This window comes from Crocodylus porosus, unplaced genomic scaffold, assembly GCF_001723895.1.
Source record: "Crocodylus porosus isolate Cpor-Errol unplaced genomic scaffold, CroPor_comp1, whole genome shotgun sequence".
Lineage (NCBI taxonomy): Eukaryota > Metazoa > Chordata > Crocodylia > Crocodylidae > Crocodylus > Crocodylus porosus.
Genome location: NW_017728906.1, coordinates 108,985,655 through 109,010,970, shown reverse-complemented (window position 1 = coordinate 109,010,970; position 25,316 = coordinate 108,985,655). Strand labels below are relative to the sequence as shown.

At 43.2% G+C, this 25,316-nt stretch overlaps 1 protein-coding gene across 4 annotated transcripts in view; it reads right to left on the bottom strand.

Annotated features, from left to right (window-relative positions):
• ABCC4 (ATP binding cassette subfamily C member 4) overlaps nucleotides 1-25,316 on the bottom strand; it is a 251,125-nt gene that overhangs the window by 53,367 nt on the left and 172,442 nt on the right. For all 4 annotated transcript variants that reach the window (XM_019529749.1, XM_019529748.1, XM_019529750.1 and 1 more), the window contains 5 exons: nucleotides 24,502-24,621; nucleotides 22,299-22,409; nucleotides 19,866-19,966; nucleotides 18,766-18,957; nucleotides 12,984-13,139 (listed from right to left, as the gene is read on the bottom strand). In XM_019529749.1, coding sequence (XP_019385294.1) covers nucleotides 12,984-13,139; nucleotides 18,766-18,957; nucleotides 19,866-19,966; nucleotides 22,299-22,409; nucleotides 24,502-24,621 — 680 coding nt within the window. The remainder of the gene's footprint in view (nucleotides 1-12,983; nucleotides 13,140-18,765; nucleotides 18,958-19,865; nucleotides 19,967-22,298; nucleotides 22,410-24,501; nucleotides 24,622-25,316) is intronic.

The window sequence follows — 25,316 nt, the reverse complement described above, 5'->3', positions numbered from 1 at the left end:
CCTGGAAATCTTCAAGAGGAGACTGGATAGGCACCTGGCTGGAGTCTTATGACCCCTGCCACCCCCAGTGCTCCTTCCTGCCCATGGCAAGGGGTCAGACTCGATGATCTGTCTAGGTCCATTCCAACTCATTGATTCTATGATTCTATGAAAAGGGAAGTGTTAATTGGCTTCTGACTGTGACAAAGTTTCCTTCAAGACCCACTGTGTCCGGAACCAGCAGACACTGTGTCTGAGGAGAATGAATAAGTGGGCATACACAGGCTGGGAAACTGAAGACATGAACATTGTTCTATAACAGAAATAAGGGCCTTCACAGCATTAGGGCCAGGTTAAAGTGCCCAACTGCAGAGCCCTTGGCATTCCAGTTTCAGTAAATGCCCAAATTACGATGTATGTGCATGTGATGAGTTGGAAAAACAAAAAGAATATGCTGAAAGAACATAACGTGGACAGTATAACTGCTACAGGGAGACTAATCAACGATGCCCAGAGATGAAGAGTCAGAGGAGAGAAAGATTACGAAAGGAGGAATTTCAGAGTAGCAAAAGGTCCCTGAGAGGGGAACCCAAGGCCACCACAGATAGAGGGCACATCTCACCCATCCAACTGAGGGAGGGTGGGCCTCGGCCTTCGACCTCCAGCCTGCTGACATCTGACATACAAGAGAGAACCTCAGGGTGAAGCTTGCATACTGTCCAGATGTACCTTCCATCTGTGACAGCTTTAGAACTGGTAGATATAGAATTGTTTGCATTATTTTTATCTGCTATCACTGTGTATCAATAAAATGTTCCTGTTATTCAATGAAGAAATCATGATCGGTCTGAGGGGTTGGGTCCACCCAGAACAAGGTATATAGGTCATATATTCAGTGCCAACAAATGGGTACACAAATTGATGGCTCCAAGTTATTTCTTTTTTCTTAATTCAGAAATTGCTGGCAGATTTGTTACTAGTTGGTGTCAGAGCAGCAGCAGGAGATCTTGAGAAGAGGTTTGAAATAAAAGATCATCTTAGGTTGTGGACAGACTGAATGTTTACAGCAGTGTAAGATACTTCTGCATATGGAATGGTCAGATGATCTGATCTCCAAGGCAGCTGGGAGCAGGTCTCCCAAGGTAGGGTAATTCCTGACGGAGGCAAAGTTGAAGCAGCTCTGGAGGGCCTTGGAGCAGGCTTAACAGGCCCAGACAGCTCCTCCTGTTAGTGTGCTGAGTGATTAGTTCCTTTCAGTGTTTGAGACAATGTAGTTTAATGGGAAGTGAACTAATCTAGTTCTGGGGCACTTCCCATCTCAAAGCAATGGCCCAATGACTGTAGAGTTTCCCAAGTTCCTTCAGAACTTCCTCACAGGTAAAGCACTGTTTTGGCCTTTGGCTGGCATTTCTTGGCATCCTCTACTATGAAAAAAAGGGGGTAAGTAGCTTTCTAGGAAGGAAATTAATTGGAAAATCCAGGAGTCAAATGGTTTCAAAGCTCTGAAGAGAACAATAGACATGAAAATAAGCTTGCATCTGCCCCCGAAGAAAAAATAAGATGCAAAAGTTGCAAAAGTGAGAGACAGCTGAACCAAGTTTTGTTCCACAACCAGGCACTGATCATCTGGTCAATGGAGGTGGGGACAGAGAAGTAGGATTTTGCCACAGAAACCCCACTAATAGCCTGAAAGACCTTCAGTATCCACACACACCTTGCAAATATCTAAGCATCATAGGGGGAGACATTAGAGGAAAATAATATTTGGTACCATCACTAGCATACCTATGAGTGGACAAGCGGGACACCATCCCCGGGTGCCAATTTAGAGGGGGTACCAAAAGGACAGTCACTGGGGAGGCAGTGTTATAGTGGCAGCATGCGCTGGTATGCAGGAGACTGTGGGGCAGCAGTAGCAGCCATGGCAGCAACCACTAGGTTCTTTCAAGTCTGGCATAAAACTCACACCAGTGCAACATCCCTCCCTCCCTGTTCCACCCTATTCCTCTGGCCCTCAGACCCCTCTCCCACATGCTCTTTTATGCCTCTGGGTATAATATGAAAGCACAACTCAAGTAAAAAATAATGCTGTCAAGAATTGTAAACTATCTATTGAGTTACTGGAGCGCCTAAAGAAAGTCTACATTTTAAAAAAATATATTATATATACTTGCTTCTCTCTGATATTTTTTAAACTGCGGAGGTCATAAAGTTTAAACTCTGTACTGATTTACAATATGTTAATGCCCCAGTTTTTCCTGGATTGATGCAAGGGAATCAATGAAGGGAGAACATGGTACAATAAACAGACCATGCACAGAATGTGAATTTTTTTTTCTTATAACATTAGCTACTTGGAAATATTTGTTAAACTCACAAAGCTTCAATGAAAACCTGTTGAATGAGTGAAGAGTTAAACAAAACATTAACAGATTAAAAGAACATCATTTTAAAAAAACAAAGCAAGTAATTTGTTTAACAGTACATATTTTAATACAGTAGTTGATGCGTCTTGAACGTATTATTAAATTTATTTTCCATTTCAATCTATTTTTATAGGCTGGCAAAAGAAGAAGGTGAATTTATAAAATGCTCACAACTATTATAAAAGTCCTAACAGCAGACATGTACTGTACTGCAACAGTAGATAAGAATAATTTTTAATTATCATTTCTGACACAGATTATTATTTAAAATAACCTATTTTATGAGTGGAAGTTAATAAGACAAACTTGTAAATAACTGTTGTAAAAATGCTTGCAGTCAGGGGAGCAGACAATATTTGCAGAGAAAAGATTTACAGGCCAACACAGCCTTCACATAGCTCCATCCAAGCAAGCAATTAGAAGACTAAGCACATTTTTATTTCTCTGGGTATGTATTTAAACTTCTTTTTAAAAAACTGGAATCTTCACTCATTGCTTTCTGGGAGTGGTTCAGTTTATCAGCCTGTGTTATATATTTTACTAAGTCTTCCCCGGTTTTTCACATCCCTGTAAAATTGTAAGGGTTTATACAACAAAACAGTTGCCTCGTGTATAATCATTATTCTTTCTTCTCCATTCCCCTCCTTTGCCCCACAAAAGAGAGTCATTCCTTGGCCATAGACCTTTGCATATATTTAGTAGAAAACAAGCCTCTCTTTATCTGAAAAAGAAATCCTACCTGGTAACCTTCAGACACTTAAAACCCCAAGGGAACATGATGAAAAACATTCTATATAACCAGCAAGATAGAAGTCATAACATTTCACTGTAGTCAAATAATTTTAAGACTATGTCAGGAAATGCCCGCATGAATATATAGTTAATTACAAGCACCTGCAGGACTCAAGACCTGGAGACTGCATTTGATCAGCATTTTTCCTTCTGTAAAGCTATATTTTGTTCAACTATGTTCTGTTTCAAATGTGGAAATCACCTGAGATGGTCTTAGACTAAGTTTTCAAGAAACTCTCTAGCCCTTGAATGAACTGATCATCATCCATTTTCGAAGAAAAGAACATTGTGTACAAACAAAAGAAAAAGAATTTAAGTCCATGTAAAGTCCTCTTTAAATATAAAAAGGTCACTAACTCTAGTGAGTAGCACCACTGTGCATTAATGAAGCCTTCAGTGTGCAGAAACAAAAGGCAGCCTGCATTAGGCTGCAATCCAGTTGTATTTCTTTGCTAGTAATAGCATACCTACCTCTTTCTGTTTGGCTTCCATTCTTGAGAAAGAAAAAAGAAAGCTAGGTAATGAAGAGATGCTTTAGAAAGCCATTGTTAACCTTCTTAATCACACTCACAATTAGTTAAAGAAGAAAAAAAAAGATAATGAAATATAAAAAACACTACATTACAGGATGCCACCCTGATGTCTCTACCCCATTTAAAGTATCAGCAAACATTTAGACACAAACAGGGCCAAAGGCCTCTGAAATCCTCTTAGCTTGGAGGAACAAGGGTAAGAGAATGAAATCTGGAAAATTTAAATTAACCTGTTTCCCAGTAAAAAAATTCCTCTGGTTTTCAGTCCAGTGTCTCTTTCACCTTCCCCACCACCAAACAAGTAGGATGAGATTCCTGAAAACCACATGGCTGTGGGGCCATACCTTCAACAACAAAATAAGGTGTCAAAGAGGGAGCCTCCTCTGTTTGTAGTGTCTGAAGTCATATTCCTTTCCAGAAAAGAGAGATCAGATTCCCTGTGCACAGACTCTGCCTGCAGGAAACTCTTAGTTCATATCAAAACCATTATCTTGCACCAATGTTTTCTTAGTAGCATGATGCAGCAAAGCAGAATGGGATACTGAACCTACTAGGCAAGCTATCAGTCATTCCAAATCCTTCTCTTGCACCGATGTCTAGGAGCCTAAGCTCACAAAACCAACCACCACTATCGCTTCACATCCTCTTATGATCTTATTTCTAAAAACAGACTACATTTTTGTATCATACAAACATAAACAACAATAAAGCATAGAAGAGGAGGGGCCATGGGTGGATCCAGGGAAGGTGCAGTGGTGCAGTCGCAGCCCCCTTTTATTCCTGGTCCACCAACAATTTAAAACCAACTGCCTGAGAGTGACAGCAGCATTTCTATTCAGGCAGCAGGGAAAGGATTCATTTGACTTCATGGGTCATTATAAACTACCTGATGCCTTCTAAACTCTTCATTCCACAAGTGTTAACAACCCTCTCTCCTTTTTTAATGGTCTTGATATTCCATTAATTTAACTATCCTTTCTTCTGCAATTCTGCTGTTAGCTGCTCCTCTTAATGTAGTTCCTATTTCAGACCCTGGTAGACTGTTTTATCTCTAGGGAAAAACATTAATTCAGGTATGGAAACATTAAATTGGGTTAATATCAACACAGGTGTGAAAATAACTTTCAGTGAAGCATCAGACGCATTCTCAAGATGCTCAAGGTTTGATTTAGTTTCCTAGATTTCGTAGACATTAGGACTGGAAGGGATCTCACGTAAGATCATCGGGTCCAGCCCCTTACCCAAGGGGCAGGAAGTCAGCTAGGGTCAAAGGATTCCAGAAAGATAAGCATCCAAAAGTTTATTCAAAGTGTCCGGAGTAGGTGTTTGCACCACCTCTGGGGGAGTCTGTTCCAGGCCTTGGGGGCTTGGACAGTAAAGAATTTTTTCCTTATGTCCAGCCTAAAATGGTCTTGCAAGAGTTTATGACCATTACATCTTGTCATCCCTTGCATTGCTCTGGTGAACAGGTGTTCCCCCAGATCCTGATGCACACTCCTTATGTACTTATGGGCACCAAGTCACCCCTGAGCCTGCACTTCTCCAGGCTGAAGAGTCCCATAGCTTGCAGCGTCTCTTTGTAAGGCCTATTCTCTTGCCCTTCAATCATGCATATGGCTCTCCTCCAAACTCTTTCAAACTTATCCATGTCCTTCCTGAATTGTGAAGCCCAGAATTGGATGCAGTACTCCAGCTGCCGTCTCATCAAGGCTGAGTACAGCGGGAGGATGACATCTTGGGTTTTGCTTGAGATGCATCAGTAGATGCAAGCCAGAGTTTTGTTGCAGTATTGCATTGGTGGCTCATATTCATCTTATTGTCAATCATGATCCCCAAGTCTCTTTTGGTCATGGCACTAATGAGTGTAGCATTGCCGAGCATATAAGTGTCTCACCTTGCAAGCCTACTGAGGTCAGCCTGGATCAGCAGGCTATCCTCAAGTGTGGACACGCTTCCCCAAAGTTTGGTGTCAGCGAACTTGGCCAGTCTGTTTTTGACACCAGTGTCCAGATCATTTATGAAGACATTAAAGAGTACAGGTCCAAGAACAGAGCCGTGGGGGACACCACTAGTCACTGAGTGCCATGTTGATTTGGTTTGGTCATCTACTACTCTCTGGGTCTGACCTCGGAGCCAGTTCCCCAGCCACTGAAGAATGGAGTAGTCGAGGCTGCAATTGCCCAATTGTTCATGAGGACATTGTGGGATACCAAGTCAAAGGCTTTTTTAAAATCCAAATATATGACACCAACCTCTTCCCTTTTGTCCAGGTGATACATCAGCTGGTCATAGAAGGAAATGGGATTGGTCAAGCAAGGCCTACCTGCAACAAACCCATGCTGGCTATCCCTTAGAACACTGCTTTCCATTAGCCTGCTAAGAATGGTTTTTGATAATTTTTTTCCAAAATCTTCCCAGGGAATGAGGTCAAACCAATTGGCCTGTAGTTTCCTGGGTCTTCTTTCCTCCCTTTCTTAAAGATGGGCACCACACTGGCCCTCTTCCAATCTTCAGGTACTTCACCTGAGCGCCACAAGTTCTTGAATATCCTCACCAGTAGATGTGCTATGTCTGCCAGTTCCTTTAGCACTTTTGGGTGCAACCTATCTGGACCAGCTGATTTATGAATCTAGGAAAGATGTATATTTAATCTTAAAGACAAAAGTGGGCACATGTATACGAGATACATTACTAAGCAATAGCCTAGTTTACTGCTCAGTGCAGACGAGCTTCTACATGTGCATGCCCTTACTGCACAAGGCTAATCATGATTAAATTTGCAGATAGCAAATTTAATCATGATTAGTTACTGTGCAGTGATGAACATGTAGATGTGACCCAGCAGCAAATTTGCTTCCAGGTCTGCTCAGCCACTAGGGGGCTAGCCTGAGGCCACCCTCAGGGCTGCAGCCTAGGAACCTCTCCCGTCAGGCCTGGCACCACTCATGTGCACATGCCCGTGCCCTGCACCCAGGGCCCCAACTAGAACCAGAAGAAGGTAGGTAACCTCATGGCACTCTGCAATGACACAGAGGTGAAGAGGCAGCTCAAGTGGGGTGAGCGCTCCAACACCCACATTTATGAGGCCTTGTCAGGAGTGATGTGGGAGAGTGGGCATTCCTGGTCAGTGCAGCAGTGCTTGCAGGCACAGGGGGTGGCTGTAACTGACCACAATTGTAGGCTGTCAGCAGCACAAGCTTCTCCCTGGGTTGGGGGGCCGGGGGCAGCCAGGTGCTGCATGCTGCATATTGTGGGCTTAGGACCCCAAGCAGAGCTGGACACCATCACTGACGGAGAGGACCATACCAAGCCACCAGCCTTGCCAGACCCAAACATGTGGTAATCCCTGCACTGGGGGGAGGATACTCCCAGCCCCTACTCCTGCCCCTGGCCCCTGCCTTCCCTCCCTGGCTAGCCTACTTGCACTCCCCTGGTCCCAGGTTCCTCCTCACAGCACACGTGGGGGTGTTCAAGACTTTACTGAGCATCCCATGTCCCTTCAGCTGGGCAGGCACAGCTGAAGGGACATGGGATGCTCAATAAAGTTTTGAGTATCCTATGCCCCAGGGAAGGCATCGATATTGGCAACAATGTCCTCCTTAACAGCTGAGGGCAGTGGTATAGCACTGCCACAGGTAGTCCTCTGGGCAGCAGCACAGGTTGCAGGGCAGCCTGGGCTTGCCCCCCACACCATTGTAGCTCATGATCCCATACCAGGTGCACAGGTTCACCTGGGGCACCATAAGGATCAGAAGCAGCAGGGCATAGTGGGTCAGGCACCCCGCAGGCTGCACAAACAGCTCATGGGGCACACACAGTATAGGCACACTCAGATGCAGCAGAGGTGTGTGGGGGGGGTTAATGTTGGGGTGCCTCCTTGGAGAAGACCCCTGTGGGGAGGGCAGGGGCACAGCTAGCTCCTTGTCCCAGTTATCTGAGAGCCCTGTGGGCCCAAAGCCTGCGTGCCGTGGGCTGGGTGGCAGAACAGTAAGGTGGGTGGCCAGTAAGGGGAGAGGCGGGATGCAAGGTCTGGAGCCATGGCAGCAAGTGCTGTCACAAGTCTGGCCTGTTCTGCCCTGGGGATGTACTAAGGCAAGCAGCCAGTGAGCCACCTGGCTCAAGGGAGTACACGGGGATGTGGGGGCTCAGCTGCCAGCCATCTGAGCCAGGCCTGCCTGGCCTGACTTAACGTGGTTCCTGGGCACAAGTGTACAGCCAGCCCCTGATCTGAGGCCAGGCAGTGCACAGCACCTGGTGCAGAGCTTCTTATCTCTGAAATATTGCAAACTCTGACAAAAAGCTTTTGCCTTTTGGTTCAGCAGGGCCTGCATTTGAACATAAGGGAGAGGCCACGGCCCAGAGGGAATGGAAGCTCAGGGACACTGCCATCCAGTACTGGAGCCCTCTGGATGTGGTGGCCTCACCAAAAGTGCATGCAGGAATGAACTCTCCTCCTCCAGTGGCTGGTGGCTGTGGAAGAGGAGAGGCCAGATGATACCTGGGCCTGGCAGCAGGAGGACCTGGCCTGGCAGGGGAGGTGGTGGGAGAAGGACCTAGGCCATGAGGAGAGGTGGCACCAGAAGGATATCACCTGGGAGAAGGTGCAGGACTAGGCAGACTGAGAGCACTGGGATGAGCTCCTAGCCCTGGACCAGGAGCACCTCCAAATCCTGTAGGGCCAAAATAAGATCCTGAGCTTGGCCATGGGGGTCCTGGACAATGACCACCAGACCCTGGACACCGTCCTGGGCCTGACAGTTTCATGCATGCCCACTGCTGCCTGCTGCCCCATCTGGGCCAGGGAGGTCCTCCACCGCCTCCCGCCTGCAGAAACCCCTAGCCTGGCTCCTTCCCTAGGTCCATCACCACCTGCCTGGGCCCAGCCCACCATTCACCCTGGCTCCATACAGGTGTAGAGCCAAAGTAACCTGTAGTGGCACAAGGACTTGACATTGGCACTGCTGGGCCTGGACTCTGACAGCTGGAGGGGGAGCTGCCCACCCTGGAGGAGCACAGACTGTCATCACCCCTGGGTGAGCCCTCCACCTGCTGCAAGTGCCACAGTGTGTGCACCCACAGGGGAACAGCCCAAGGCCAGGGTGCTAGCCACCTGCCCCCAGGCTCTTCCCCCTAGGTGCCCCCCCCACAGCCCCTTAGCCTGGGACACAAAAACACAGACTCTGTACAGTTTTCAAACCGGGAAGAGCATTTTTTTATTGTTGGTGGGTGGTGAAGGGGCTGTTTGTTGGAAAGGGAGGCAAGAGAGATGGGGGTTGTGTACTGTGAGAGGAATAAAGATTTCTGTTTTGGATCTGTGTCTGGCATAACAGTGGTGCTGGGGGTGGGGTAAGGAGTAGGGGTCTGTGGGCAGTGAGGCAGGCGGGCTAGAGAGGGGAGTGCTCCAGTAAGTGGTCCACAAAAGCCTCCCACACCTGGTGCTCTGGCCTTTGCTGGCAGGTATGTGGCTCTCCTAGGGTCTCAGCAGGGGGGACCCCCAGCTGCTGCTGCAGCCGGTGCTCCCATTGTCAGGCCACCTCCATGTGCCAGACCTCTTCTACCAGGCTTCGCGGGACAACTTTTCCCAGGCCTTCCATACATTATGCAGCACACAGGCTGCAACAGTGACTCAGGGAAGTTTCTCCTCAGTGACACTGAAGTGGGCACTGAGAGAGCCTTGAGGCAGCTGAAGGCTCACTTGATCAGCGTGCAGGTCTGGTACAGGTTAAAATGGGCCTGGGCAGGGGTCCAGATGCCTGGTGCAGGGCATCAGCCAGAGCAGGAGTGAGCACGCAGGATCCCTGATGAGCAGGGGTGAGACGACGACGACAGTGCTCAGCTGCAGGTCCACCACCCTCGGCACAAAACGCCCACTCTCCACCTCTGCGGCCAGGCTGGAGTTCCTAAAAATATGGGCATCATGCACACTACCCATCCAGCCGGTGCTCATGTGCATGAATGTCACCTGGTGGTCTACAACAGCCCACAGGACTACAGAGTGGAGCCCCCTGTAGCTCTAATAGAGGCAGCCTCCATGGGGTGGGCAAGTAGCCAGTCTGTGGATCCCGTCCAGGGCCCTGATACACTGGGGCAACCCCAGTGCACAGAAGCCTGCCACCACTGCCTGGGGGTCATGGGCACAGAGGATGGTGTCCGCCAGCATGTCTTAAAGGGCACTGCACACATCCAGGATGGCCTCCGTTGCGATGGTTGTGTCCACACCAAACAGGTGGCCCACATACTGGAAGCTGGCAGATGTGGCCGCTTGAGCAGCACCAGGGCGAGGTAGGTGTTGGCAGCTTTGGCCAGGCACATGCCAGTATCCTGGCACTGTAGGTGGGGCCAGAGCTGGTAGAGCAGGTCCCTGAAGACAGCCTGGGTTATATGGAAGGCGTCCACCCACTGCTCATTGTCCCAGTTCTTCTGCAGCAAGGGCTGCCACCAGTGTTGGCTGAGGCGGCGGGCCCAGAGTTGGCAGGGCTGGAGGCCCAGGAGGGCAATGGTAGCCTCATGAAGCCCCTTGTCTGTGTCCCTGGTGGCAGCAAGTGCACAATAGTGGGGGCCCTGGGAGGGCATGCTGCAGTCAGGTAGGTGGTCGCTATGTGTGGGGTAGCCATGGTGATGGTCAGCGTAGCATGCCAGCAGGGTGACCAAGACAGCCAGCAGGATGCTGGGACCCTGTTTCTGGTTGCCAGGGCCAGGGTCTGGGGCAGCCATAGTGCAAGGAGGTACAGTGGACATGAACAGAGCTGCTGCGTGCTGCCCCTGAGCATGCCATGGTGCTCGTCTGAGCACAGGAGCTAGCTGCCCAGACAGCAAAGAGCAGGGTTGGGTCTTAAAGAAGATTGCTAGCCTGGTGGCAGCTGGAGCTGGAGCTTGGTGCTCCTCCCGGTGGCCACAGGAGTGTGTAGCAGGGTTGGAGGGACCTGGCAGCACATTTTCTGCCAGGTCCCCACACATGTAGACACTTAACCAAAATAGCTTACTGCGCAGTGCAGTAAATCTAGGCTGGAGTAAATGCATGTGTAGATGTGCCCAGCACTAAAGAAACATCTATTGATTATTTTTATCTAGTTGTATTTTTATACATTATAAATAATATAGCAAATGAATGCACACTCCAAAAAAGTTATACTTGCTTTCGCTTTGATCTTAAACTGAATATAGCCCTAGGCTCCTTGTACATTAGTAAAGCTTCCAATTTCTTTTTACCTGGAAAAAAGTGTGTATTATATGTGATGACACAGCACATCATCTGCACCCTCCTTTTCAAAATCCTGAATCTGCCCATGGGAGGAACTGAGAGTTCACAGTTACAGTTTTAGTGATCTTATTCCCAGTCAGCACCATAGTGAACTGCCATCTCCTCAAAGTCATGTCTATGCCTGGCTTCATCAAAATACGACATACAATACAAGAGGTAGGTACTCAGTCTTTAGGAAATGAGTTATTCATTATTATTATTATTATTAAATTATTATTTTTAAACAGTCCACCCCACTCCATCCCATCTGTCCTCAAGTCCATTTGGGTTTCTTTCAACAGTTCCACAGCCTATAAATGATGGTGACTTTCAGAGAGAGATGGCACACAGTGGTCCAATTCTGTGGGCCTCCTCTACATGTCACATATTCTCTACTACCAGACAGCTGATGGTCATGATCAAGCTTGCACCTTCCTAGACCAGGTATTCAACCCTGTCTAAAATTAAGCCCATCATTTGTCCCAGAACCAACTGCACTACACTTTGCCTATAAGTCACTGGCAGGAGGAAAGTACCATACAAAATGTTCCTTGTACTAAGTAACTGAGTAACAGGTGTTAGGGTTCCAAGCCTGCTCATTGTTTTGTTCCCTGCAGATCATATGCAATCTTATTTTTGTTTTTGCCCAGCAGAACCTTAAGTGGCAGAAACTTCTGTTACTATATTTCCTGAACTCATTATGAAAACCCCAGTTTCCAGCCGCTGGGATTGGGTTTTGGGGTTTTTTTAGAGGGGGAATATGGTAAATGCCTACTCCCTTGAAGAATAAAGGCTCCTTCCAGAACTATTGCAGGTACTTTTTACAACCAGCTCTAGGATGGTAATATGGATGCTTTTGTAACTCTCAACAGCTTCACCCATAAATAATATGTGACTTGTGCCTTTTCTGTTAAAAAACAGATAGCTTAATACTTCTTCCAATAAATACCACTGATCCTTTCTCAAAGGTGAGCCACAGAAGCTACCACCCAGTCCCATCTTGGCAGGTGAAGGGCTGGTATCTAATGGCTTGACTATCTAATGGTTGTCCTGGACTTCTGGAGCCTTCAGATGCTCTTGAAGAAACAGGCTGCAATTCCTAATAGGTCATTGCCTGGGCTTGCTCCTCCTTTGTCAACTTTAGCAAAGACAAAGTTCTGGTTTTGCTGCTGTAGTCCCATCATTCAATTTTCCGTTTTGCCTTTTATACCTCCTTTACAGAAGATGTCCAAAAGAAAAGTTACTTGCAATACCATAGGTTAATTATTCTATCCACTTGCCACAAAGGCTGGTCTCTTAAGGACAGGGAAGAAGCAAGACCTTTCTCCAAAAATGCGTCCAGTTTTGAATTGTCATCCCTTTATTAAGTCCACTAAAGTAGAAGATAATATTTAGGATATAACCTTGCTTTCAGACTTTGTTTTTAGCTGGGAGGTATGTTATCAGTTCTGGAATGAAGGTTAAGGTAGTTTAAATTAATATAAATGTTTCCAGATGTTTCTGAAAAGTGGAGGTGAGGCCTTATTTTAAGGCCATTGATAATGCATATATTATTTTTTATGCTTGCACACAGATGATTTGGTAAGTATTTCACAGTGAAAATAACCACATTTTTCAAATATTGATTTTATTTAGGTGACTGAATATTGATTTTTAAAATGCCCCATTTTCATTCAGAGTTGAGTACAAATACCTGGAAAATTAAAAAACCTCACATACACAAACCTCAAGACTTTGTTTTGCTGTATGTATGTATGTAAGAGGAACCTTTAGGGTTTTCTGAATCTTCTTTTTTTCTTTGAAAAAAAGCCAACAAGAATACTAAAGGAATCCCTGTAAGCCCATTCTTGGCTGTACTAGTTTCTAGTTAGCCCAATAGAGCAGTAGCATGGAAGGTACCAGGGAACCACTCTTAGTCCAGCCCCTTCCCTGATAAAGGTTGCATTTTGGGATTCTACAAGATTAGATTCCTAAAGCAGAAACATGTGGAGCAGACAAAAATCCACTTCATACCTGAGGTATAATTGAAATTTTCTTCCGCAAGTCATGGAGTCCTAGTTCTGTTGTCAGGTACTTATCAATCCAAATTCTTCCTTCAGGTTCAGCCAGCCGAAAGAGGGCTGCTATCAAAGAGCTCTTTCCAGCTCCTGTTCTTCCCACTATTCCAACCTGCAAAACCAACCAAACCAATATGACAAAATCCAGCAGCTTCTGAGACTGTATTTGTAGTGCTCTTCCATATGGAAAAATGAAATTTTGAATCGACTGATAAGCAAGACAACAGGATATATTTTTGTTAAAGTACATGCTCCCGTTCCACCTATGTGTAATCTTATTCCATTCTGCCCAAGTCCCTGAAAAACTAGAAACATCTACTTTTGTGACATGCCATTATCTTAGCCTTGAATCACAAAAGTGGTGAGGAGGAGTAGGACTTCCCCTGCTTTGGTGTTAATGGTTTTTCAGGCACTGGAGAAGGGTGGAATGGGTCACACTTAAACACCTAAGAGGTTGAATAGGATATAGCTCTAAAAGAACCTCAGCCTAGGATCACATGCCATTTTAAGCCTCAAAATAATCTAAATTAGATCAAAGGTGAAATAAGAAAACATTTGACAAAAAAACTGAAGGTTTCCCTTAATATGTGCTGTGGAATACATCGGAAGCAATGTAGCCTGGCAGGGAGAATGCTAGCCTGCAACTTGTCCAAGACAGGTCCTATTCTAAGCTTCTCTATTTTCCTACTGAGTGACCATGTGCAAGTCACTTCAGCTTTCTGTGCTTCATTATTCCATTAGCAAAAAGAGGAGAATGGTACTGACCTCTGTAAAGCACTCGGAGGTCAGCTTATTAACCGCTTTACTATTAAATAACCATTACCTAACAGAAATCAAGCTAGCTAAGCCATCATCTGGTAACCTTTCTCATGTCAAATATCAGGTTAATCAATGAGTATCCCTAATAAGATTAAAGCTAACAAAAGGATCACAACCAGTATAGAAATACAGATGTTGTCAGTGCTCATGGTTAGTTGCAGCAAATGAGGAATTAAGGTTGGTAGAAGCAGTGCATTTTGTACCATATATTTAGGCTTGGCAGGATTTGACTTTTATCAGTAAATGTTGATTTCATCTCACAATCACAGACGGATGAAAAAAATATTCCCATTGTTAATCATCAACATTTATAGAAAGGGGACATAAGAATAGGCAGCTGCTGTAGTGCCTGGGCAAGATCCTGCTGAGCAACAGTAAAAGGCAGCGGGGGAAGGCTGGGCTGTGCTTACCTGCCTGTGTCTGCCCCCACCCCTGCCCATGCATCCCTAGCTCAGTGCCTGCAGGGTACTAGCCAGCCAGGTCCTCCCTTGCAAACTTGGGTAGGAGCAAGCAGGCATAGCAAGCCACTGGCAACTTCCCCCATAGGAAAGAGAGAGAGAGTGTCTATTTCCACACCCCAAATTTCATGCAACCCTGAAAAATTTAAAAATCGATAAAAATTGAAACAAATGTTTAAAATGGCCATTGATTTTAGACAGCGAAATTATAAAAAATAAAACTCAAATTATGCCAAGTCTCTACAGGAAACAAAAAGAATGAAGAAGCCACCAGACAAATATAGTCACTCAGTAAAGAATTTCAGTGAAAACAAAAGACAAGAAAAATACAACATATGGAAATGCTAAGAAGCCTAAAGTCATACAATTGAGAAGACTTTTACCAATACATGAAATGGTAAAATGCTGGAGAGAAAGTAGGTCCATTAATACGAATGAAAAGGGATGACAAGTAATGGTAACTAAATATGACCCAGAAAAGAAACTTCTTTAAAAAAAAATTCTATCTTCAGCAAGAAATATGTAAGGGATTACTTAGGAAACCTGAGCATATTCCAATAAACTATATCACAGAGTACAGGAGGGCATAACTTGTTGCAACAGATCTGATCTGGCACCATCTGTTATATATTACATTTAGTTCTAGGGACCACATTCTCAGAAAGCTACTGGTAAGCTACAGGGAGTTCAGAGAAGAGGAACAAAAATTAATATGGGATGGAGATACTGATTTTAAACGAAATAATAGGGTTAAATATGTACAATACAGCTTCCCTAAATGACTAGAAAGGAATATGACTATAATTTATGAGTATATTAAGAGTACAAACATGGGAGGGCAATCATATAGTATACATTAATATGGTATGCAAATTTAGAGAATAACAAGGAGTACTGGAATGAAAGTAAAGAAAGGGAAACTTAACAACAAACACCAGGAAATAAAAAAACTCCATGATAGATTAAGCTCTGGAATGGGTTCTCCAGAAACTGGAATAAACCTCTGTTTAAACAAAACCATACAATGCACTATGAAATAAAATGTAAGGAGTGACTTGGGAGATAAATGTAAAAAAAATCCTTTCATATTATCCAGTTTAATAATCCTAATTCAATAACTTTATTAAACAATTAATCTAAATACGTGTGTGTGTGTGCATATACACATACACACTAATATATGCAGGTGCTTACTGTCATTTTATTACGTAATATGGAATCATTTATATACATGTGTTCAAAGACATGATATAGAAGAAAATAAATTCTACCATTTTGGTTGGAATTTAGATCACTGAAAAAAAGAAAAAAGGGAAATTGTGCCCAATTATACTCAAACTCCTTTTTCTTTCAAAGTATAAATAAAAAAGAAAAAGCAGAAGGGAAAAAACACACACAAAGAGTTATAAGAACAAGAATTCATTTGTTTCCTCTGAAATGTCAGTGATACACTATATTGTATTAGCAGTATACAGAAAAACATTAAACAAATAAAGTGATACTTAAAATAAAAGTGCAGCTGCTCTGAAAATTGTTAAAATCCCTCTTTCAGGCTGGCATCAAATGAAAGGACTGTGTTTGAGTTGTTAAATCTATTTGTATTTTCAGTCAAAATGCTGACAACTTCTAAAAAATCAACATGAATTTGAAACAGCTTTTAAGGGACAAAATTCCTTTATGAATTATTTTCTTTGGATGCTTATGTTCATACAAAATAATCAACTCTATCTTACAAATGAGCCCTAGCCCCATAACTTGAACAATAATGGCGGGCAGGGCTTTGTCCTGGCAGGGGACCTTATATGCACCAGAGTCTATGTGAAGGATGGATACCATGTTCAATAAATATCTCATTCAATTTGCTTTTCCTGTGTGGTACTAAGTGGGCTAATCATTTTACTCTTTGTCAAATTATTAGCCAACCTAAAATCATTGTTGTAGCCAGCATATACTAACACGGTTTTGAATACCATTTAGCAACTACCTTAAGCTTTTAAATACCACTTTTATTGCCTACAGTGCCAGAACTGGCCCTGTCTATACTAGGGACTAGGCAGGAATGGAATACTCATTTAATAAAAAATGGAACAAGTTCTTCCTTCAGTCCACACTACAGGTGTCTGCTGGACTAGCTATGCTGGTCACAGACCATCTGACAGAGCTAATCATGTAGGAAGTAACCCCAAATGAGAAAGCTTTTTGTATCACTAAAGCTTGTTACACAGGTGATTTTTACTAGAGACACAGATCTGCTGGTATAGCTGCATTGACAGTAAAAGCACTCTTCCAGTACAGTATACCAGTGTGACACTCCTAGTACAGATGAACATGTAGTCTACACAGGGTGTTAAAGGACAATGAAATATATGTTTCTCCATCATTAAAAACTAGGAAAGGTACATTAGTTGCTTGGGAGCCTATTATTTTTTAGCAGTGGCAGTTTGCTGTAATACTTTGCAAAGCATTACCAAAAACAATAGTTTCAAAAAGGAAGGAAAAAACACCAAATTTCTCTCCAGAGGTGGCAACTGGTTCAAACTGGGCAAAATTCTTTTAGAAAGGCAAACCCACAGCAGTCACATAGATCAAAAAACCCCAACAAGTATTTAGCTACACATTGTTAGCATCTGTTCTTTTCTTTTTCATCTGCTCTTTTATTTTATTTCTATTTCTTTCTCTGGTGTCACCAACCTCCTACTAAAAAAATTACATCTTCTTATCCACCATTATACTAGGTAGCTTATAACTGCTACAGAGCTAGCCGAAAGGTGAGAAAAGCACAGGAAAGAAAAATAATCCTTTTTACTACACTTTGCAAACATCCTGCCCTGAGTTCCTAACTACTTATTACCACCAGATTGCTTCTGTGAAGCACTGAAAGTCCAATTCTTGTAACATACATATTACTAAAATGGTTTGCTTGAGGAATGGAATGGGTTATTGGCGACAGGTAGAGGGTGCACACGGGTGCAGGTGCACCCCCTGTGAAAAGGCACCACCAACACTGCCAGTGGCATCTGCGGGCGGTTCGTGATCACCACTGGCCATTGCCAATGCTGCCGGCAGCATCTGCGGGTGGTTACCAACCACTGGTCAGCGCTTGTCCCCCTCCCTCCACTGCCAACAGCGCTGGGGCTGCCTGCAGTGGTTCTCCACTTAGTGCCATCACGCTCCTGGCACCGACAGCAGCACTGCCACCTGTGGGAGCTTGCCATAACCCCTCAGCTTCTAGGGGCACGTGGCATTCATGGAATGAGTTGAGGCTGAATGGAAGATGAGTTTCAAATAGGGCAGGGCAGTGATGGGCAGAGTAGGACAAAGCTCCCAAGTAAGGAATCTTAATTTTAAAAAAGTGTGTGTACATTTGAAATGCAGCAGAGCCTGAACTGACACTGAGTTCCTGTAATTTCTTTTTTTTTTCTATAATGGAGACCTCCCTCTGTAACAATACTTTTTAAGTTGGGGTAGTCTCAGAATAAGAAAGAGGAAGATTGGACAAGGAAGATTTTGTTTCTACATTTCTGTCAACTACCAATTTAATCATGGTAGGTTAAAGGAACTGAAATAAAATCCTCAATCATAAAATATCTTCTCTTCTTCATCATGTACATGCATGCATCTTCCTCTTAATTATCCTTATCCATCTATGAAAATGGATTACCTCCCACACTCTACGCACGTTCCCACAAGCATGCACGTGTGGTTTGTGGCGCTGCAGACCCATTTGCAGCAGTGCAAACTGCATGCACTACGTATGCAGGTGTTCACCACACTGCTAATTTGCAGCACAGTGGGTTATTTTGACAATGGGAGATCCTGGTATCAAAAAAACCTGCTCCAGAAAGAAGCAAGGTGGTGCAAGTGGCAACAGAGCACATTGCCTGAAACCAGAGCCTTGTCAGCTAGAGCCATACTCCAGCTGCCAACCGTGCTCCACACACCTAGATCACTGTTGCTGGAGCCCCAGGAGGTGCCCAGGACTCCAGGTAAGGCTGCTGGGTCGAGTCCAGGTGCTGGCCCTAGACTCCCCTACCACACCCAGGACAACTTGGCAGACGCCAGATCGCATGTGAAGGGGCATTCCCCAGGGCCAACTACCAGCAGCACAAAAGCAGAGATGCCATTTCTTTGCATCTTTACCCCTCTTCCTCAACAGCTCTGGCCCTATTTGCCTTGGATTCTCTGAAAGTTGGTCACATCCAAGGAGTTTCCAAAGCAACATTTAGGCTCAATGAAATGGCACTTTTCAACCCTCTCAACTCCTTAGTTTCTCAAACCACAAGGTAGGTTATTAACCCCAGAAAGCTACTTGTATTCCCAAAAGAAGTGTTTCTTTCTTTGTTATTACTAACATAATTACATTTTTAAGACTATGGCTTATTTATTCACAATATCATATTTTATATCAGTTAATATTTAACAACATGATGGGCCCAGTTGAAGCAAGCAGCAAATGCATACCTTTTCTTTTGATCTGATTAAGGCAGAAAAGTGCCTTAACACCAAAGGTCCATCTAAGCTGTAAGTGAAGTTAACATTTTCAAAAGCAATCATCCCTTGAGCTGGCCAGTCAGGTGGTGGGCGCCTAGTGGACTCCCAAGAAGCTTCTTTTTCAAGAGCTGTGTATTCCATTACTCTTTCTACTGATATCATCTGGAAAGTCATAAAAGCAACAGACCCCTGTTTATTTACAATCTTGAAAAATATTTTTGATTATAACATTGCATGCAAAATGATTACAGAACTTTTCTTTCAATCACAGATTCTGCAAAGGAGAGATCTTGGCAATGTCCTGTATTTATGGACTAGAAATAAAAAAGTGGAAGGGTTTGCCTTTTCCTCCTAACATAGGTTCCAATCCAGCATAATATTTAAGTGTATACATATTTTTAGCACCTGATTTGATTTGCTCTTCAAACTCATAATGAGTGAACTCCACTAATTCATACAAAAATATTTGCCAGTCTCTCCTCAGGTAAGTGTTATCAGTGTTATTAACTGATGTTTGGAAAGTGCTTTGAAAATGCAAATGTGCTATACAGTATAAATACAACACAAGACTATTATTAGCATTATTTATTGCTACATAAGGATGTGTTACTTTTTATCTAATATACTAGGTGTATATACTACACTATGTTGCAACAAATCATCATAATTACAAGTAAATTTCAAGTGTCACTACAAATGGAAAAGTAGATTTTTTCTGATGCAATGTGTTCTCTTTACAGTATTTGTTTGCTTCCACATTAATTTAAAAAGCTTAATATCCAGCATATATTTTCCTTATAAATCGCATAAATTGTTTTAGGATGTTCTACTACATATATTTGGGAAACACCAAAAATCAACTTATTTTATATAGCAAAGTAGTGAATTCAATAAAAAATTAATACTTTTTAAATATGCATCAACTCTAAACAAATTAACAGGCATAAACTTTTAGGCGTAAGTCACAGGCTCCTACAAATTCCATTAGCCCCAATGCAAAAATAACATTTCTAATGTATATTGTTTCACTTAACAGCAATTTGAAAAGACTAAAATGAAATAAATGTTACCAGATTTTCAACTTCAGCACTTTGTCTAACACCCCACTGGAACATTCCCATGAGAGTGATTGCATAGGACAATGCCAAGCCAACTTGTCCTGCATCCAGAGCTGGAGCATAAATTAAAAACAAAACACAAAAAAGAATTTATAGAACACCACAATACTCCAGTAAGCTCCTTTCTGAACCTAATGTATGATTGAAGTGGTAGGGACAGAGTGTTTTCTTTCACCTCAGTTTTATACCCGTATAAACAAAAGTGCCAAATAAAAATACCACAACAAATATTTTCTTAAGTTTTCAAAAATCTGTTAGAAAAAACAGTCTTCATTCGCTACTCAGGCCTCTGGTCTGAAGTAAGTTGGGGTAGACAAAGGGATTGTTCATCTAAAAATAGCCCCTGGTTCTAGGGTAGGGAGAAACTGACCCCCACATCCTGTCAAACTCCCCATGGAGCCACTAGCCCCACAATCTGCCCACCCTGACTTACATCAATCTGGCTCCCGGGACCAGTGAACACTGGTCAAACAGCACCAGGAGTAATTTATGGGATCGGGAGTAGTTTGGCCACACTGGAGGGATGGCGGGTAGAGAGCTAGAGGGCCAGGATGGTTTTTAGAGCCACTCTAATTAAAGAGTCCCCTACCCCGGAGCATGTGTAAAGATGCCCCTATTTTCCTTATCCTGAGCTGAGAGGAGACTCAGGCCATGGTTTTGAGTGCTCTTTATTCCAATCTAGTAACTTCAGTTCTAGTAGGAAATCTTCACTGTGATGCAATGTACATAATTTCATTATAGAAATAATATAGCCGATATATATTTTTATATAAAGCATTCAATATACTATATAATATATAATGACAATATACTATCTAACATAGAATCATAGAAATGTAGAAAATTAGGGTTGGAAGGGACCTCAGGGCATCATCTACACTAGTGCTAATCAACCCATGGGCTGCAACCCAAAAGTGGGTCGCAAGAATATTTCAAAGGGTCATTAGTAAGTGCCAGAAAAATTTGCAAAGTGCAGGTTTCCCTTTTCAGGCTGGCAGCACTCCAGCCTCCAAGTGGCTGCTTGGGGCATGATCAGCACACAGTCAGGCAGGGTTGTGGGAGCAGCCCCAGCTACCAGACGCAGATAAGTTCATGCTGAGTGGGGGTTGGAGGGCCAGGGCTTGGGGACTGTTGGGGGCTGGAGGGAGTGGTATGTACATGAGTGCATGCATGTGTGTGTGTGGGGAGGGGATGGGTGTGTAGCAGGGGGTGGGTGCCTGCTAACACTGGGGGAAGATGGCCAGGCACCAAGGCTGTGGCAGGACAGGAGGGCAGGGGGAAGGCACCTACCCCTTCAATGGGGGAAGTGGTAGAGGAGAGCTGCATGGCCAGACTGGCGACACCAGGACTGGGCCTGTGTTCATAGGGGCAGGGCAGCTGGGAAACGCTGCTTGGAAGGTGGGAGGGGCCGTGACCAGGCTGTCTGGCATGATGTATGCCAGCCTAGAGCAGGTGTGCCACAGGCCTCCCCTCCCCCTCCTCCTTCCAGCCTGTGCCAGGCCAACTCACTCTGCTGCCACCTGCATGAGCCAGAGCCACTGCAGCCACCATGTTGTGACCCAAGTGGGACGGGGGCAGCTGGAGGCCCCCTTCAGCAGGGCTGAGGGGGAAGAAGGCTGCAGGTTGGGAGCGAGGGGCCCAGCATGGCCTGGGAGGCCAGGGGACTGTGGGTCAGGCACCAACAGGGTCAGGGGGCTGTGGGTCAGGACAAGCCATCTATCTTGGCAAATGAGTACTGGTACGAAAAAGGCTGAGAACCACTGATCTAGTCCTACCCTTTGCCCACACAAGACTGTTCGCAATTATATCATCCCAGCCAAGACTTTGTCTACCAAGGATGAGATTTCCTAATTTTCTAATGTGTAATATGGATTATGCATATAAAATGTATCTAAAGGAAAACCAAAGGAAAGAAAATAGGAAATTACACTAATCTTCATGTCCAATTCCTTTTTTTTTTTAGTAACCATCCAGTTTTAAAGTTAGTATATCTACCTCAATTACATGTAGGATGATGAATAAAATAATGACTGCATGAGAATAACAATGAACACAAAAATTATTACAGGGCAATTTCCCTTCTGGGATAGACATCTCTTACTGACCCAACTCACTTGAGCTGCATCTTTCAACCTGCTGCTAGATTTAAATAATGTAGACAAGATATCATTTTCCTTTTGGAAGAAGATAATAAGTGATAAGTCTGAATCATCTTTAGGATTTATTCATTTTTTAAAGAGATGCAGTCCAACCCTGTGATTAGGATCTAGAAAGAAAAACTTAACTGCAATCCTTAAACTAGTAGAAGAAGCAATCTTTGAAAATGAACTAGACATTGCTATGAATATTAATTACAGTGCAAACATTTCTAATATGCATACTTACTCTTCGCAAGAAGGAGGGAACCGAAGGCAACCACTATAACAAAGATGGCACAGATGGCATCCAAACGCACAGCAAACCATCGTGAGGTTGTCAAAAAGAGAAACCAAGCCTCTAAAGAGTGTTGTGAAAGTCATAAAGAACAATGAGTTACAGGGGAAATAAGTTCCATGGCAAATCCCACAAAATTCAGCGTGAATTAATTCAATAAATTAAAAAAAAAAACCTTTCTTGGAGACTGGGAGGTGGGGGGCAGTGCCCCTGGTGATAAACATGCTTTGCTTTGCTTTACTTTGCTTTGCTTTGCTTTGCTAGAGAAGGCTGACCAGTCTTCAGATATTAATCTTTGTACTGCTCAACACAGCTGAAGTTAACATATTTAATAGTAATGAGTGCAGAAAGAAAAGGACCAAAATCTACTAATGTCAATGGAAAAATATTCTCATGGACTTTAGCAGACTTCAGGTGAGGGGCGAACTATGTGATGAAAAATACTACAGCTTTTCTTTCATTTAAGTTTCAGATAAAATGTGTCACAATAAATGTTAACTTAGTTGAACATTTTTAACATAATATATGTAATTTAGTATAAGGCTGAAGCAAAAAGCAGTATAAAAACACTAATAGAAACCGAAGCACTCAAACACAGGACCAGTTACAACAGCACCTGATGAAGTGAGCTCTGATGAAGTTTATACATCTCTGATTTAGTCTATAAGGTGCATCTCTATCCCGCCTTCTTCCAGGAACAGAGGTTATACATGTAAAAATTAAAATTTCACAGTAGGGTATCATGTGGTAAACTGGGATTATTCAAACAAAATGCAACTTAATATAGTCCAGTGCACTAATAATATACATGCAGATAGGGGGACCATACTCAGGAATGTGATGACTCTAAAAAGAACTCAGGAGTCAAAGGATATGCAACTGAACATGAGGTCTCAGTGTGAAGCCATGACACAAGGGCTAATCCAATCGTTGTTTACACAGTGGAGTTTTTATGCACAGTCTTACTATTATGCTTGTTCTTAGGTACACTAGAATGTTCCCCGATTACTTGCTTTGCTTTCGCAGGCTGATTCTTAGACTGGCAGCCTTGCAGATTCTGACTGGTTGGTCTAGAGCTGGCTCTAGGACAGAAAGAGCTGAAAGACCATAAGGAGTCAGATCCACTGGGGAGGAAAATGAACTACAAAAGGGGGCTTTAGAGGAGCTGAAATCTTTATTGGGTCTACCACCCACAGCTGCCACAGTAAACATGAAATATCCGCACAGAAATCTGAAAAGCTGCTTTGATGCTCACACTATTTTTCTGGAACATAGGAGTAAGGAAAGCAGTGGGATGAGGTCCTCAAATCAAGCAACAGTTTTACCTGGGGGTGGGAGCAGGCTGAGATTCCATGCCCTTTGACAGCTCAGGCTAGGTGATCTAACAGTAAATTTGGGTCTTAGATTTTTTTAATTAAAAAATGATAGGTAAAGTGTTTTAGGGTATAGTTGCATACCTTAAGACAGATAAAAGTTGAACATCTCATCTAACAATCATAAGATATTAATTCTTCTTCCTTATTCACCTGTAAATTATTCAAATTCCTACAAGAGATATTTACAGGAACTTGAATAATTTACTAAAAGGTCAGTAACCTTTCCTGTTACTTAGTTTGGTTAATTTCATTGCTAAAGGTCATGATATAAATCTAATTCAGATTTTTTTTTTTAGAAAGTATTAATATTATAGCCAAGATGACTTTAATCAAATTAATAACTGTAATCAAATCTGTATTTATATGGCAACGAACTATGAAAACTGTTCAAAGAATTAAAAACCTTATTTGCTGATTTGAAACTCTTTAAAAGCACATCATTATTATTAGATATGCTTTATAAAATAAAGTACAAATTGTTTTTCTCCCCAAAATGATATATACAGGAAGAAAAAGGATTCCCTAAATAGCCTTATCAGGCATATTTTAAAACATTTATTTTATAGATGATTAAAGATACAAGCTTGGGTATCTCAAATTGTACTACAGCCTAAAATGAATTATCAAACCAGGGAAAATAATAGGGAGATTTTGCCCTAGAGACACATGCACAACTCCTACTGAATTAAATGTAAGTGGAATATGTGCATCTGGGGGCAAAAGATATATCCATCCTACAGAGCTAAGAACTTGGTTGTTCATGCTGATTCATTACAAACCTGAGTGAAGGTCTTGGTGAGCATCAAATAATTTTTGAAACCTTTGCTCTGCCTTCAAAGCCCTAATAGTCCAAAGTCCCTGGAGAGAGGATGACAGGTGGGAAAATACCGGACTTCGAGCTACAAAGTAAAAAAGGAGAATCCCACTTTAGCTGAAGGGCAGTATTTAATTTTTTATGTTTGTGCTAGAGTAATTTCTAATCCTACTACTACTGTGTATTTACTGATGCAAGCTACTTTGTTGAATCTTTACCGTAAATATATAGTATCTTTAATTAAAAATTCCTGTTGCTCACTACAACCATTTGGATATGAGTGATAATTTACACACAATTTTCTTCAACAATAGTTGAAATTCAAGTATTTAAGTTCAAAATTTTCCTGTTTTGTGTCTTTTATTACTCAAATGATATATAGAGTTCTTTGTGAGGCTAGGTAACAAACAATTCTAATCTAATAAAAGGCTTAGTCTGTCTGTCTGTCTGTTTGTCTGTCCATAACGCTTCTAGTCAACTATGCATGCGCTGCTGAGATGACGGGAGGTGATTGGCTTGGTGGCCTGGGCTGGGCAGGCCCAAGTTTGCCCCACTGCCAGGGAAGTTTGGCAGTGGGGAACATGCCCCGGCCGCCCAAGCAACAGGGCTTCCCCCGTCTCCCTGCCTAAGGGTGAAGGGGAGGATCACAGTAGCAGCACCCTGCAGAACAGCCGTCAGGGAGGGGGAGGCAGTGTGCAGGGAAGGAGTGGGGGGAGCATGGCCACGAGCCAAGCAGACCTGAAGCAGTGGGGGAGTGAGGGAGGGGGGAACAGGGTTGGA